The 14,738-nt window shown below is 39.7% G+C and overlaps 1 protein-coding gene across 7 annotated transcripts in view; it reads right to left on the bottom strand.

Moving 5' to 3' along the window:
• Positions 1 to 14,738, bottom strand: part of LDB2 (LIM domain binding 2) — a 221,296-nt gene that overhangs the window by 31,850 nt on the left and 174,708 nt on the right. For all 7 annotated transcript variants that reach the window (XM_049794042.1, XM_049794057.1, XM_049794050.1 and 4 more), the window contains exon 5: positions 14,400 to 14,483. In XM_049794042.1, the coding sequence (XP_049649999.1) occupies positions 14,400 to 14,483 (84 nt within the window). The remainder of the gene's footprint in view (positions 1 to 14,399; positions 14,484 to 14,738) is intronic.

Below are 14,738 nucleotides of genomic sequence, written 5' to 3'. Positions count from 1 at the left end.
TCCTTTTAAAAACAGACCAGCTGATCTATTACTAGATTTGTGCAAAGTTTCACACAACAAGGTCCTTAAACTGCTGTTATACTTCATTTGTGTCTTGGTAAAATAACGTCATAAGGTCCCAAGATTATTATCTCACAGTGATTTCCAGATAAGACTTGCAGTTTACATGTACAAATATCTTTTTCCTAATTGCTAGCACTGCAAACTCTTGCTTGGAGTTTGAAAGTCAAGCTGTGTTCCTTCTGTCTCATATATCACCACAATAAAACACTGCACTCAGCGCTTAACAATTCTGTTGTAAAGTGAGACTAGGAAAGGAGGAACCCCTCTAATCTTTGCAAGCCGCATGACTTTGCAGCACTAACAAAAGAAATCAAAGAGTGAATTCTGACTTTACTTAGACAGGCACACAAGGGCCAGAGGTATTCAAGAAGGCGCTGTCATTTTTTTTCAGATTTTAGCCCTGTTTTGTGGACCCAGATACACACTTCCAAGTGTTACAGGTTCTCCACGGCATTCAGGAGCTGTCCTCACATCCAAGAATGTGTTGTGTTATGTACCAGTTGGGCACTTTGATGCTTGGCCATTACACGCCTGCCTCCAGTCTAGGCAGCTGGCCTCTTCCATAGAGGCAAGTAAAGGTATTTCTGTCACTACTAGAAATGTGTATGGGACGGGAGTAAAAAGAGACTGCCATTTCTCCTGCTAGCTGACAGAGCAAATTGTTATTACCAACTGTGATCCCAGTACGCAGCAGAACAATAGTAGCATTTTCCTGTGACAGAAAGAATAGGTACACACAAGCGTGCGTTTCTGTTAATATAGAAAAAAAGGAATGAAATGGTGGTAATGATAGCAAGCAAAAAAAATTAGCATAGCTGGTCTTCAAGCTCATTCTTCATCTGTGACCGTGGTCATACCACTAAATGCAACAACAGAAAAAAAAGATGCAGAAGTACCTACGCTTAAGCATTCAGCTCCAAGAGTATAAGCTGTGAAAGTCCTGCTGAGGCATCTATGTTTCACCTACCTTGGTTGAGGTGAGCCTGGCACATACTCAAACAATTCAGAATTCACAAAGTAGTGTGCTTAAGCCCCCTGAAGCCATAGCAAACCCAGTAAACTAACCGTGCCAGCGCTGTTCTCAGGCAGTGAGGCCAACTGGCAGGGAATGGCCCACCTTCATAATGTTAAGCATTCTCTTGCACCAGGACAGGAGGCCACATACAAATTGCCTTCCAGCAATGGACTCTATATTACACTCAACTCCTGAACTGTGCCCAGGAATTATTTGAGAGTCTGCAAAGCAGGCCAGGGACAGCTCTAAAAGAGTATAGACATTGCACTCAGGTACCTAAGAACATTGCTAGATGCTGTTTAATATACACAGATGGACATAACCTGAGGGTCTTGAACAGACAAATGAGCTCTAAGTCTGACAGACCTGGATGGCTTAAATAGATAGAAGTACAAGTTGAGTACATAGAAGAGCAACCACTGGCACCTTCACTCCAACCTGCTCTTCAGTGGCTCTTAATAAAAAAATGAATCCTGAGAGCAAAGAGTGGAGCATAGGAGTCCACACTTCCTATCACCTGAGACAGCCTGGCTCCTTTTTGTCCTCTCCTTTCCAATCCAGGGAGCCATGCGCTCCTAGTTGCATTGTGGCCCAGCTTCAATAGGTTGCTCACAGCACACGCTATTTTTCCAGCCTGTTCACTGTGCATCAGCACGTGAGGCTTTGAACTCCCTCGGGTTAAGGAGGACATTGACCCATACGTCAAGATTCCTGGGCAAGGGTTCTGGAACACCAGATAAAGCCAGGCATCACTTACCACCTGCAATACTGTGCTGTAAAAATGAACAAAAGAATGGCTGGCTGAAACCGGCATGGCACAGATGCCTGTGGTGTCCCAAGCAATGAACTCCAGTCAAAGAAGGCTGCAGGGAAACCCCTAAGTCTGACTGTGGCCTTATGTCCTTCTGAGCATCCTAAAGCTCCTCACCTACGCAATGGGTATAATGGCTTTTCTAACAATATTGCTAAAATAAAAAATTAAAAATTGCAAAAAGATCTGATACTATGATGGTGGGAGTGCAGGTAGATCTAGATTTTCAGAGTCCACAGAAAATATGAGAAGGCATAATAAAATTCATTATACGAAATGGCTTACTATGCTAGAACTTTCAGGCACATTTTCAATGATGTCATGGACATATATTTTAGTAAATGTACATGGATGAACTTTTTTGCCTTTTCATAATTATTTCTATTTTATAATAGCCACAAGAGCCTGCAGGCAATGCATTTTCTTGTACTTTTTGGATGGCTGAAGTCATCTGGTTTTCCTGATGCTACGCAATTCATTCAAGGTGTTTAATACTGATAACCAACCACAGATGCACTCCCTGGACTTTCCCATTGCTTCAGTAACATGCTGCCTAAAATGGCCAACTAATATAGGGGTTTTTTTCAACTAAAACTAGGGAAAACACAGAATTTTATATGCATATAAAAATATCTATGTGATAAGCAAAAACCAAAAAAGTCATCATAGATTAATCCCTTCTAGCTTTTGTTTAATTTTTTTTGAACACTCCCAAGCGAGAGGTTGAATTGTTCATCACCAAAGGCGTTTTCTGCACAATCACAATTTCTGTGATATTCTATAGATTCATGCAGCCTTATTTATTAAAACACAGAGAGTTGAGTGTTATTAAATGCATGTTTCTGACAGCCCCTGCAGATACGAATAAAGTAGCTAATGAGAAGAAAAACTGCCCATATTGCCTTATTCCCAAGGCACAGATCATCTTTAAGCTAGATCGCGATGACAAATAGTTGTTTTCACCTTTATATACATCTCCTTCCATTATTACACATATAGATGAATAGCTTTTTGGACTGTATCCATAACTAGCCTCAGACACTGCCTCAAGAATTTGATTCCAGCCTTACTATTAGGAAGCTGAGCAAAGATGAACTGTTATTAATTGTTTGGGAAAGCATGTGTTTATGTGCCTAAAAGAAACCAGTGTGAGCAAAATTTAAGCAGCTCACCTTTTAAAAGCTTTGTCAAAGCAAGCTTGAAGAATATTAAATGCATATACTTTTCCTCTAAGTTTTTTTTCCCTCTTTTGGCCTGATTTTTTTATAACTCCGTATAATTCCACTGAAATCAACAACCCTCTTGCAGCTGATATCCTCTGAAGTTCTTTCTAATCTAATTCTTGTCCAGAAAGAAACTATAAAAGAACAAAACTTTGAACAATGAACTCAAACACTGGAAGTTAAAAATGTGAGCTCCCTTTAGGCTTGTGTGAGAATATAAATTAGGGGTAAAAGCTGGCATGATACATCCAACTCGAGAAGTACTAAGCAGGCACTTCCAAAGGCATGATCAAGGACCAATAACTGCCTTCATAGCAGGTGTCAAAAAAGGCTGCTTTCTTCTTTAATTTCACTTAAAGGAAATGGAGAGAAAAAAGCCTAAAATATCATTCCGAACTAATCAGTGTTAAAAAAGTATTTTGTTTTATATTTTGACCCTTCCTATGATTTCTCTGGTTTCTAGCCTCTTCAAGGAAATGGTCTTTAGCAGCATTTGGTGCAAGAAACCTGGGAGGACAGTGTAAGCAGCGAAGTGAGAGCATCTTCATAGAGAACAGCCTTCTCAAGCCCCCTGGAGGGCTACAGTGCTTTGGCTTATGTGGGTAGTTTTTGTTTCTGCTGCTTTTCCTCTTGCTTCATGTATTTCTAATCCTTGCTGTAGTCAGTGAAAAAGAAAAAGAAAGCTCTTGAAGCTTTTGTGGTCAGGGTTTGGGTTTTTTTTGGTCTAGAAGGGAGGCAGCCTTTTCCCTCTAAACTGGGTTCATACTCAGAAGAATCTCGAGCAGTGCATGGCTGCTCCCTGTGGTCTCAGCAGATCTGGGCTGATTAGCAGAGGCTTGGGAGCAAGCCTTGGAGGTCAGAATATGACAGTGTCCACATGTCTTTTGCTGCTGTGAAGTTCACCGGTTAATCTGACAGTGTTCGTACCTTGTATTTCTGAAGGTAATGAAATACATAAATACCACAGGAGAAGCTTTGCACCCACTTACATCAGTCTGGAGAAAGGCCACTGCTTTCTGAGATGTTATTCCAGTTTGCATACTTGTGTAATTGAAAGCAGAATTTTTCCTTACCATTTATTATAGCAATAGGAAGCTTACTTTAGGTAGCAAAGTGGCCCATAGTAGGAATCTAAATATTAAAATAAGACTATAGGAACCAACCTATCCTTATAATAAACTAGAAAGAATTTGAAGAAGTTGAGAAATAAAGAGACCAGATTATCTTCAACATACAATTAGACACCAAGAAGGTGCACAAAGGAAACAAAAAGTGTCATGAATAAGATTTTGGTGGTAACATTGAAAGACCCCAAGAATATACATTTTGTTCTGAATAATTTTCCTTCTCCTTACGCTATTAGCTATCATAATGAGCAAGCTGTATTTCATGTTCTGTTTCTTATTGCAATTATTTTCATAAAACTAATTAATTTTAAACATTACATTGTTCAAGGGCACTTAGGAATAGAATCTATGATATTCTCTCCTTTGTATGGCTGAACATTTCATCTCACACACTGGGAAAGAAAATCGGTAAGGCATCCAAGGATACACTGGAATACTACCACAATATTGGGAGAGTTATAAAAGACAGAGACTTGCTATTAAATAGACTATAGTATTTCAAATGACACCATAGCTCTAATACATCTTGTCAAAAGCTAATCAGTGGAAAGGTCCAGTGTAGTATTTAGAAGATTGAAACTTTACTTCCTTCCTTTGCATACCACTATCAGAAGATTATTCCATTTTATATTTTATTACTTTGATTGGGAAGTCTCTATAAAGAAACCTCTGCCTTCTTGTAGACTTGGGACCTACATTACACTGTGGTGTGCAGAGTGGTAATACTCCTGATGAAGCTGGTGCAGCGAAGCAGCAGAGTGAGTCAAGGTCTGCTCTGGAGAGTACTGTGATCTCTGCCTAATCACCAACACCATTTTGTTTAGACAGTGCTTATGTTTTCCTTGGAAGTTTTGATCCAGCATGGCTGGGCCCAATCCTGCTTTATAAATGAGATGCTATGAAATCTAGGCTAGGGAATAGTGCTGTGGGCTTTTTTTCATGTGCCTCATACTTACTTTATGTAAAATCGTCTTATCTTGGGCAGAGATGGTGCACAGTCCTTTAATTAAATCAGCTCTAAGTTTTGCCTGAATGATTAATAAAATGAGAAAATTCTCTGTCTTGCTATGAAAGCTCTATTCTTTTGTATTCCTTCATTCTTTTCTATTCCTAACCCTTTCTTCAAATCAGATCCCCAAGGTGATATTTGTTCCTTTGGGCTCACCTAAGAACTATAATCTGTGGCTAAATCAAGTTAATTTTCTTTTGTCACAAAACTCCAAAACAAAACAACAACAAAAATGCAATAAAAATAACCAGTTGTTGTTGTTCATGAAGCATGGCATTTTCATGGCTAAAATTGCCCAAGGGAATGGAGAAATTAATTTCAATAAATTGGATTTTATGGGTATAAAAGACCTCTGAATAAATGAAAAACTATGAGATGTCATTTGGATCAAAGGAGATATACCCATTGACTTTAATGGATGTTGAACTGGATCTTTGATTAACAAACTGCCTTATTATGAAGTAACGTTGAGGAAGCAACACCTACTGGAAAAGGTAACAAGACACAGGATTAAGGAATTGATTTGGCATACGGAGGAATATTCAATATAGCAGAGTTTTCTAGCTGTGCAGAGCACAATACCAGAATGACACAATTCAAATGAAAACCCATGTTAGCATTTTGATAATGTCTTCTGCCTCCACTCTGCTCACAAGCCTCATGTATGCATCAGCATAGGTCTGGTTCAGCGCCTTTGCTCACCGGCACTGCCTGTAGATTCTCCATGTTACATCCTATAGGTGTACCTTAGGCAGGGTAAACACAAAATCATGGGCTTCTCTTTATTAATTTGATACACCTGTTGATATTTCCTTTAACATGAACAAAAGATATGCTTACAAATCAAAAGCAATGCACAGGTTTGCACATTAATGACCACCAGATAGAGACTGATATTCATATATGTGTACATACAGCAGTGAAAAAGTTTACTGCAGTTTTCTAAAAGGTTAGTACAAATGGAAAATATTTGCAATTAATCAGTAAATTACTAAACAGTATGGTTCATAAGGTACCTACAAAAATGGGCGCTCCATATATATCCACACGTATGTATATATAGATAGAATTTTGTTTCTAACTCAGAACAAGTGCAATAAATCAACGTTTTCTCTTTCTGCTTATTTTGTTTTCAGTTCAAGTTTTGTAAATTATGGTAATCTGGTATAAGCAAAAGTCTGCTCGAAATTGTACTGTTGAAAGTCAGTAGCCACTCTACTGAAGTGAATAAATTTATAGCAGTGTGAGGTCATAATAGGTCAGTCACAACTGCTATAATGTTGTCAGATCCAGAAGTAAGAAAGGGAAATTTACAGCTTAGGATCTGTAGGATTCCCCAGCACTTTCTTGTCTTCTTCTTTCAGTGCTGGCAAATTTGGGGATGAGGTCCAACTTCAAGACAGATACCAGTCAATATGAATCCATACTGCTGCTCTCTTCCCTGCCCAGCACAAGCAGTACTCAGGGAGCTCTTAAGGATGGTCATCAGTTGGGTGGAAAGGACTAGATAAGTTTTTTTATCAGATCAGTCTCCTGACCCAGCTCTGGCAGTGCTTGCACCAGTCAGCACAAGGGAGGTGACTGGAAGACAAAGTTAGCTTTGCGTGTGCTGGTCTCCAAAACCCACAGAAAGACAGGACTGTTATTCACTTTTGAAATGCTCGCTCTGTTTTACTTTTTAGAGTCAAGTTTTGGGTTTTAGGGTTTCTGTTGTGAATATAAAATAGCTAGATTACAGAAGTAAAAGTGGGAGTATACAGACAGCCTGAATGAAAAAGTGGGAAGGCACCCTCCATACAGACAAGGATCAGGGAATCACACAAGAAAGATGAGAACTTTTCAGGAACATCCTAGAAATAGGATCAAACTCAAGAGCCCAAAGCAAACCTCCAACATATGTAGACACGGAAGATCCAAATTTGATCTTGAGATGCATCAAAGAAGATCTCTCCAGCAGAGACAGGTAAGCAGTAATGCCGTTCTACCTATAGAAAGAGTGGCAGAGGAAGGGGAAGGGACAAACGCTAACCAGTAAAGTTAACTATGTATAGAAAATTATTTTAAAACATTATATGACCTAGTTGCTTGTGATATCACAATAAACAGAGTCATGAAACAATTTTTCTGAAGATTAAAAACATGGCGGGGGGTGTGGGGGTGGTATAGGATTCTCTTTCCAAATCAAGAGCATACCATAGGGCTGCCATAAGCTTTCCACAATGAATACTTCAGGTTCTAAAATAACTGCTTCCAAGAACAAAGATTTGAACCACCAGCTTTGCATTAAAGCCTATTTCTTGACCTCTTCTGAGCACCTACCCCTCCCTGCATAACAATTTGCACCAAACACCCATGGATATTCAATATTAAACAGCTAATTAAAATTTTTGCTGTTTTCATTGCTTTGAACAAGAAGCTGGTTTGGGCGTTTTCTGGTCTTCATACAAATCCTACCTCTGCAGCTCTCATTCCTAAACTTAATTAATAGTTATTATTATTTATGACTGCACTGCATACTAGTCCAAGCTTTAATTTGGTCTTCTAAAAAAGAGAGCCTGTGGCTGTGTTCATGGACTTTTTTTCTTCATCTTTTTCCTTTTCTGAAATTACATTATTAGTTCAAATCTTGTAGCTTGTTTTTATATGGCTGGTGCTTTGTCTTTGTCTCTCTTTTTCTTCCTTTTACCCTTCTGACTTTTTTATTTTTAAACTGCTCCAACCTAACTTCATTCCGATTTCTTAGTCATGGATGCTTCAAGGACTCACATCGCTGATTATCATCCTTCCATTCTCATTAGTCCAGACCTTAATTTTATCTCAAAGGTCATATGGTCTGTATGTCCAGTGGGCATAGTAGCTGGCTTGTGTTCATACATAATATATCTTTCTCCTTAACTGATACTCATGAGCCTGGTAGAGCCCTTTGTGTGAAGACTGGCCATTACAGTCTCCAGAATACCAGTAAAATTTGCCATTTCTGCTAAAATCCCAATTTTTTCTCTAATCATTTGCACTCTGTTCCCATTCTGCATTTTTCACGGACTTCTAAAATTCCTCTAGCCACAGACACTAAAATCTGTTTCTGAGCCATGGAAAGCAGAAATGGTCACTACTGCACCAGCTCACTGAACTCTCCAAAGTCTGGTTTAAAATTGCCATCTGATTTTTTTAAAATGCTATTGGGCTTGCTCCATCTTTTTTTGCTTCTCATATGCCACAATTTTCCCATCTATAAACCACTTCAGTTGTTTTAATAAAATGCTTAGAGATCAATGGACGAAAAGCACACCACTATCATTGTTAACAATATGAATGCTATCTTTCCAACCCATGTCCTATCCAGAGGTTGCTTCAGATTCTGTTTTCTCTTCAGAACATTTCTAAGTTAGTGCTTCATTCTCTACTTGTCACGTCTTGTGCAACTCTCCTACCCCTGCTCCTTTGTTCCACCCACTTCATCCTGACCACTTCTTTTTTTAAAAAATTTGCTGTATTGTTTTTTCTGATCTTTTCTACTTATGATGGAAATAACTCTTGATGTAAATATTCTGTGATGTTGTGTCTTTATTAAAAAAGTGAAAAGCTAACATTTGACTCTATGAGCTGTTGCAAAGAATACATTTATTCTCATTTATTATTCTGAAAGTAACGTAACACTGTCTATAAAGCATTAGATGCATAAAAGAGAGGAACAGAAACCACTGTGATCATTACTAAAATAAATGCTAAGAAATTACATTACCAGAAAACCTTGGCAGAATCAGCTAATTATAGTTGGCACGGATAGATTACGGATAGCCAGCTATAGTCATCTGAATCCTTCTGTGACAAGCCTCTAATTTTGACTGCCTTTTCCTAGGGAGAGCTGCCCCAAGCTGCATTGGTTTAGGTTGAAGAATTCCATCATTTACAGGAATAAAGTCTACAAAATGTTGTGTCTGCTTTCAGCATCTCCAATTCCAAGGATTCTTTAAAATGTTGACACTTTTCATAGGGAAAGATCCAGAATGATTAAATGATCCAAACTTCCTCCTTTGCGTGCTTGTGAACCCTTACTAGAACTTCTTATTCATGTCCATTAGGATATAGCATTTCGCTACATCATCACATACTCTGTTTCCCTAGCACCCCCATTCAGTGCACAGCACAAAGTAAATGAAGTTGCTGCATGTAGAACTTCATTCGTGTCTACTGAAGACGTGGAAACACGGCAGAAACATGAAGCAGGGACTGCAGAACAAGAAAGGATGAGCTTAGAGTGACCCCATGCCGCTTTCAAAAACTGCCCGTCCCCAAGCTCTACTATGGTCCTAAGTCACAGAAAAAAGCATTTTCACCATTGTGTTCCCAGAAACACCACCTGCTGCTTTTTCAACTATATAGCTAGCCTGAGACAACAGACAGCATCCAATGGCACTAGTTTTGTTATTAGTATATGGGGTGAGATGAAGTTCCAAAATTTCAAAAAAAAAAAATCAGGCCCCTGCTTTCTCAGAATGGCCACCTCCCCTTAGCTGACTCCTCAGAGTGCCCCGGTGCTCAACTGCGTGCCTCAGTGCCACATGTGCGCACGGGGAATGGCACAATGCCTCTTCAGCTGGTAGGTGCTATGCAGCCATTAACGTTTGCGGTTGAGATACTAGAATGACGCTGCAGAAGAGCCTACAAGGAAATGAGTAGCACTGCAGGACTTGCTGCTGTGTGAGGGGTAGTCATCCCATGCGCTGCATGCATCGGGGAGTCTGTGGGAAGCACAATGCATGATGATGTAGTTAGAAGATGATGAGATAATGTAACTCACAAAGGGAAACGAATTCGTGTGGCATGGGTGACTATAAATACAGCATTTCTTTTCCCCGAGTGCCTGACTTTGCATCCTTAACACGCTTGCATGTAATCTTTCTCCTTCTTCACTGAAGATACACAAACAGCTGTAAAATATTGACCAGATAGCTGCCACACACTGTTACATATTAGAAGCAAAATAGCCCCCAAATGATTTGAGTTCATATCCTTTCCATGCATGAAACCATATTTAGAAAAGCAAATTTCCCTGCACATTAAAGGAAGCTGTTGCATGCGTGTCTATTTTGCATGTGCAAAAGAAAATTTTGCATACGCAATGGGTATACACACAAATGGCTTTTGATTACAATGTAAGTATTACCGTTAGAAAATTATGTCCCATTAAATAATTCATGTTATCCTCCTAGCAGAAGAAATCCTAAAGTGTCTAGTGAGGAACTAAATTAGTGAAAGTGGGGATTCAGAAAATATTGTCCTCTGTGTTGCAACAGTAACACTTCATTATTGGTTTATACAGAAAACAAAAAAATTGGATCATTTGTAGCTCAGATAAGCCTTGGTTAATAAAGCCATACAGGATGTAAGGGGAAATGGGAGTGTGCATTCCCCTGCCTAGATACCTCTCCTGACGCAGAGAGGGAAGGCTCTGCCACGCTAACGCTCTGCAAAGGGCAGATGCAGATTCGGCTCCATTAAGGCCAATAAACTGGCTACCAGAGCAGACCACAGCCCGGAGACGACGCAATAGCTACACCTGGGGAAGAGCCCTAAGAAATCACTCCAACCCGGCCAGTGTAAGAAAGCAAAGACAAATTTTGAAATCCAGCTGGGCAAGACACAACTCTATTTCAAGGCTCAGGCTGGGTAGTCCTGCCTAATTGATAGTAGGGGCTGGCTTTTTTATAATGTCAGAAATTTTGAGAGAATAAATCATTTTATAGAAGGCAGCAAGAAACATTTGAGCTCCAAATTGTGAAAAGTGCTGCTGGTATAAAGCTACTGTTTTTAGAGTGCATTCAAATCCATTACGCATTGAAGATCTAAATAAAATAGCTGAGCAACTAGAAAATTACATAGAAAAAAAAATAAGGTAATGTGTGGGGACTAAATTATTGTAGCTTGGTGGAAACTGTTCTTCTGAGTGTTATCTCCATCTTCAAACTCTGTACAGGATTCCTGTTTGTTCTGGACTCGTACCGACTGAGACTAGGATATAGGTCTTGGCCTTATTATCTGATAGTTTGTAATATCTACTACTTGATGACTTGATGAGAAATTACATTTTAAAAAGCTTGATATTAATTTAAAACCTACAAGGTTTTGCTCATTATTTCTGAGACAGCCTATTCAACTCCTAGTCAGCAGCTACAGCAAAGTATGCTGACCCCATTGATGAGGTAATCAATTATGCTGGAACAAAACAAACTAGTAACTAGAAAGAAAGGAAGCCTATGGTTTTATTACAGAGCCAGAGAAAACAGAGAGAAAGAGCATTTGGCAAATGGCACAGGACAAAACACTTCATTTCCACGTTCCAAGAAGATATATTTTAAATTTGTATTAAATATGATTTACAAAATCAATGCTCTTCTATGCTGGACAGCTTTACTCGGAGTGAATGAAGACAAACCAGGGCATGCATCCAAAGCTGTGGCTCTACAGGCATGTGGCACTCTGGAACAGAGGTTTACATGCCAGCAACTGCAATTATCCCAACTAGCAATGATTTAGCATTCTGTGATGTCTAGAGCGTAAAAAACACAGGCTATACCTTTATATCACATCCATCTGAAGTCCAGGTTTAAATTCTGCCTTTAAAGAGACTGCAGCACAGCTTGCTGCTGCGTGCACGTTGGAGAATAAAAATGATTAATTCTGCCCATCAGTGAAGTTTTCGCTTATGAGTATCACAAGCCTTTGCTGTGTGCAGCAGAAAAAAAATGAAAATCATTTTTATGCTTAGTTTCAAGTCCTTATTCAAAACCACGTAACAGTGCTAATTACTAAATACTAGGAAGACTGAATAAAATATCATAAAACACTGACTTAAAAAAAAGAACCACAAAACAAAACACCTTAAACCTAAGCACATTTACCACATTTTTAGTGCGTGATTTTACAATCCTGAGTTCAGAAAAGACTTCCATGTTAAAATCAACAGAAGAAAGTAATTGGGAAAGAAGTAAATCAAAATGGAAATGTATCTTGTAATACGAGCTCCCATGATGAGCTGAACATCTGAAAAAAAGAGCAGAATGATCAATTCCTCACCGCAAGAAAGAGACGCAAAGATTGGCTTGGGAAAAAAAAGATTTCCTTTTGGAATCACCACAGCAGGAGCTAGAGGAAGCTTTGCACCCAGAGACCTAATGTTGTCTGTTAAGCTAACAAAACTAGTCTGGAAGAAGAAAAAAGTAAGACTTCATCTTTTCATCCCCTTCCACTTCACTGCTCATCTCCCTAGTGCTTATCTTGATCCCAGTTTTCTTTTTCTGAGGATTTTTTTCTCCCTCCCCCCCCTTCCTTTCTTGCTTTTTTTTTTTTTTTTGATGCTGACAGGGGGAACAGCATGGGTGCCTGATGCCAGCTGTGTCCTTACAGGGTCCCTGCCTTTCTCATTTGCATTGTCACATTCAGCAATTAGAGAATATACCACAAAGGACCCAGAAGGCGTCAGGGATAGAGCTAGCTCTGCAAATTCAGCGTGGCCCTCTGAGTCTCACGGAGGACAGGTACCGAGCACTGCGGTTGGTGTGGGCCAGCCCAAGTGCTTGCTGGCGCGTCCGGTCACACTAAGGGGATCAAAGACCTCCGAAGCGGGGCGATGCCTTGTGCCACAGGACAATTTGGAAAGAAAACATGGAAATTGCCTACCTAAGCCAGTCGCTTCCTGCCCAGTATGCCACAAGGGTGTAATGCAAAACTTGGCGTGACTGAGGAAGAACCCCCATGGGGATTTCTGGAGAACATGCTCTAGGATGCCTCATCACAAGACAACGACCACGTGGCTAGAGGGATGTTGCCAAAGCACAACGGTTGCTCTCTGTACCAAACCACAGACTAAACTAACCATGAGAATACAATATGTACAACATAGACATATTATTCTTGAAGTTATACATGGAAAAATTCTAATGCAATGTATTATTCCTCTGAGGTTTCGTCCCATATTCTTCTTTTAGCTTTGCTACAGTAGACCTGCCCTGCACAACTCAGACTATAATTTGAACAGTAACACCACATAAGCAGCAACCAGCATTGGCTTACCATATTGGGAGAGTAAGTACAACTACAGGCTGTCTATAGGCTGTGGGTATAGAGTGAGAGAGATCTCACCACACGTCTCAGTCCTGCACACTGCCCCCCTGGAGTTCAAAACACTCTGGGTGTAGTACTCCATCCATAGGGAAGGTATTACAAGGTTCATAGACCTGAATGAAGTGCAGCTACAATATAGACTGTCACGTACAGCTCTACGTTAGGCTGCAAATAACTGCGTTTTCTAGTGTTCTTGTTATCTTAAAAAAGCATCTTGAATAATTACTCACACAATTAAAAGGAATAATATCAGATATTCTTGGCCAAGTTAGTTTGGTGTATCGTTGAGCAATTTGCCTCATTTTATCTACTAATGGCATGTCTAGAAATAAGAAAAATCTGAATTTTAACCTTGAAATATGAACTCTACAAACCCGTATTTCAGTGTATGCATTGCAAGCCCACACCAGGGAATACTTTCAAAAATAAAAATAAACTTCCAAACTTTGAATGCACTTTAAGGGTCAAAAAGCAATGGGAACAAATGCATTATTTAATCATAAAAAACACACACAATTCAGTGCAAGGCTGAGGAGGGAGCTCAGGCTCCCAGAGGCAAGTGAAGTGAGGACTGTTTTGAGGGACTGCTGCAAAAAGAGCTGGAGCTGAGCTTTCTCTCAGCCCTGACTCTGCCTGGGAGAGGCGGGGAGGTCGAAAAGCTGGGGAAGACAGGCAGCTCTTAATAAGAATGAGCTGCCATCTTCTCAGGAACAGTGAAGGAGAGAGGAAAAATGGTGGGGAACTTCTTGCTTACAAAAAATAAAGCCATTAGTCAAAACTGAGAAGACAGACTGTTAAAAACAGGGGCTACTCATACATCGCTTCGACTCCATGATAAAATTCTTATCCTTTTTAATGTCACATTGTTAGCAGCTACACCTTTATTACAGTCTCTCCTTCATCCTCATTAAGGGTTAGGTCCATTTCTTACCTGACCAACACAGACTCTGTTCTCATTACCTTCACTCAAAGCTAACAGTAACTTTTAAAAAATCCTCACAATAATCATCAGCGATGGTACGCTTACCCTGAGGTAGTTGAGGGTGAAGTTTGTCAGACCCATTCGAGTGATGTTTTTGGACAGCTGCTCCAGCACCTGAGGGTCTTGTGCCTAAACAACAGAGGAAAAGAAGAATTTTCATTTTGCTTTTTGTCTGTTTGTTTTTCTCTATGCTCTTGGTGGAATGCAGGGAGGGTTCTCTGAAAAGAGGTGCCGCTCCTATGGAAAAATTACACACTGATGCTAAATTTATGTAATAAGCTACAGAATTCTGTTTGCATAGGAAAATGTATGTGTTATGAAATTGGAGCAGAATAAAGACCGTTTTCCAATATCTTCCTTCTGTCCCTGCCCATTCAAAAGATA

This window comes from Accipiter gentilis, chromosome 3 (assembly GCF_929443795.1).
Source record: "Accipiter gentilis chromosome 3, bAccGen1.1, whole genome shotgun sequence".
Taxonomy (NCBI): Eukaryota; Metazoa; Chordata; class Aves; order Accipitriformes; family Accipitridae; genus Astur; species Astur gentilis.
Note: the sequence above shows the minus strand (reverse complement) of the source record. Positions and strands in the feature narration are given on the sequence as shown.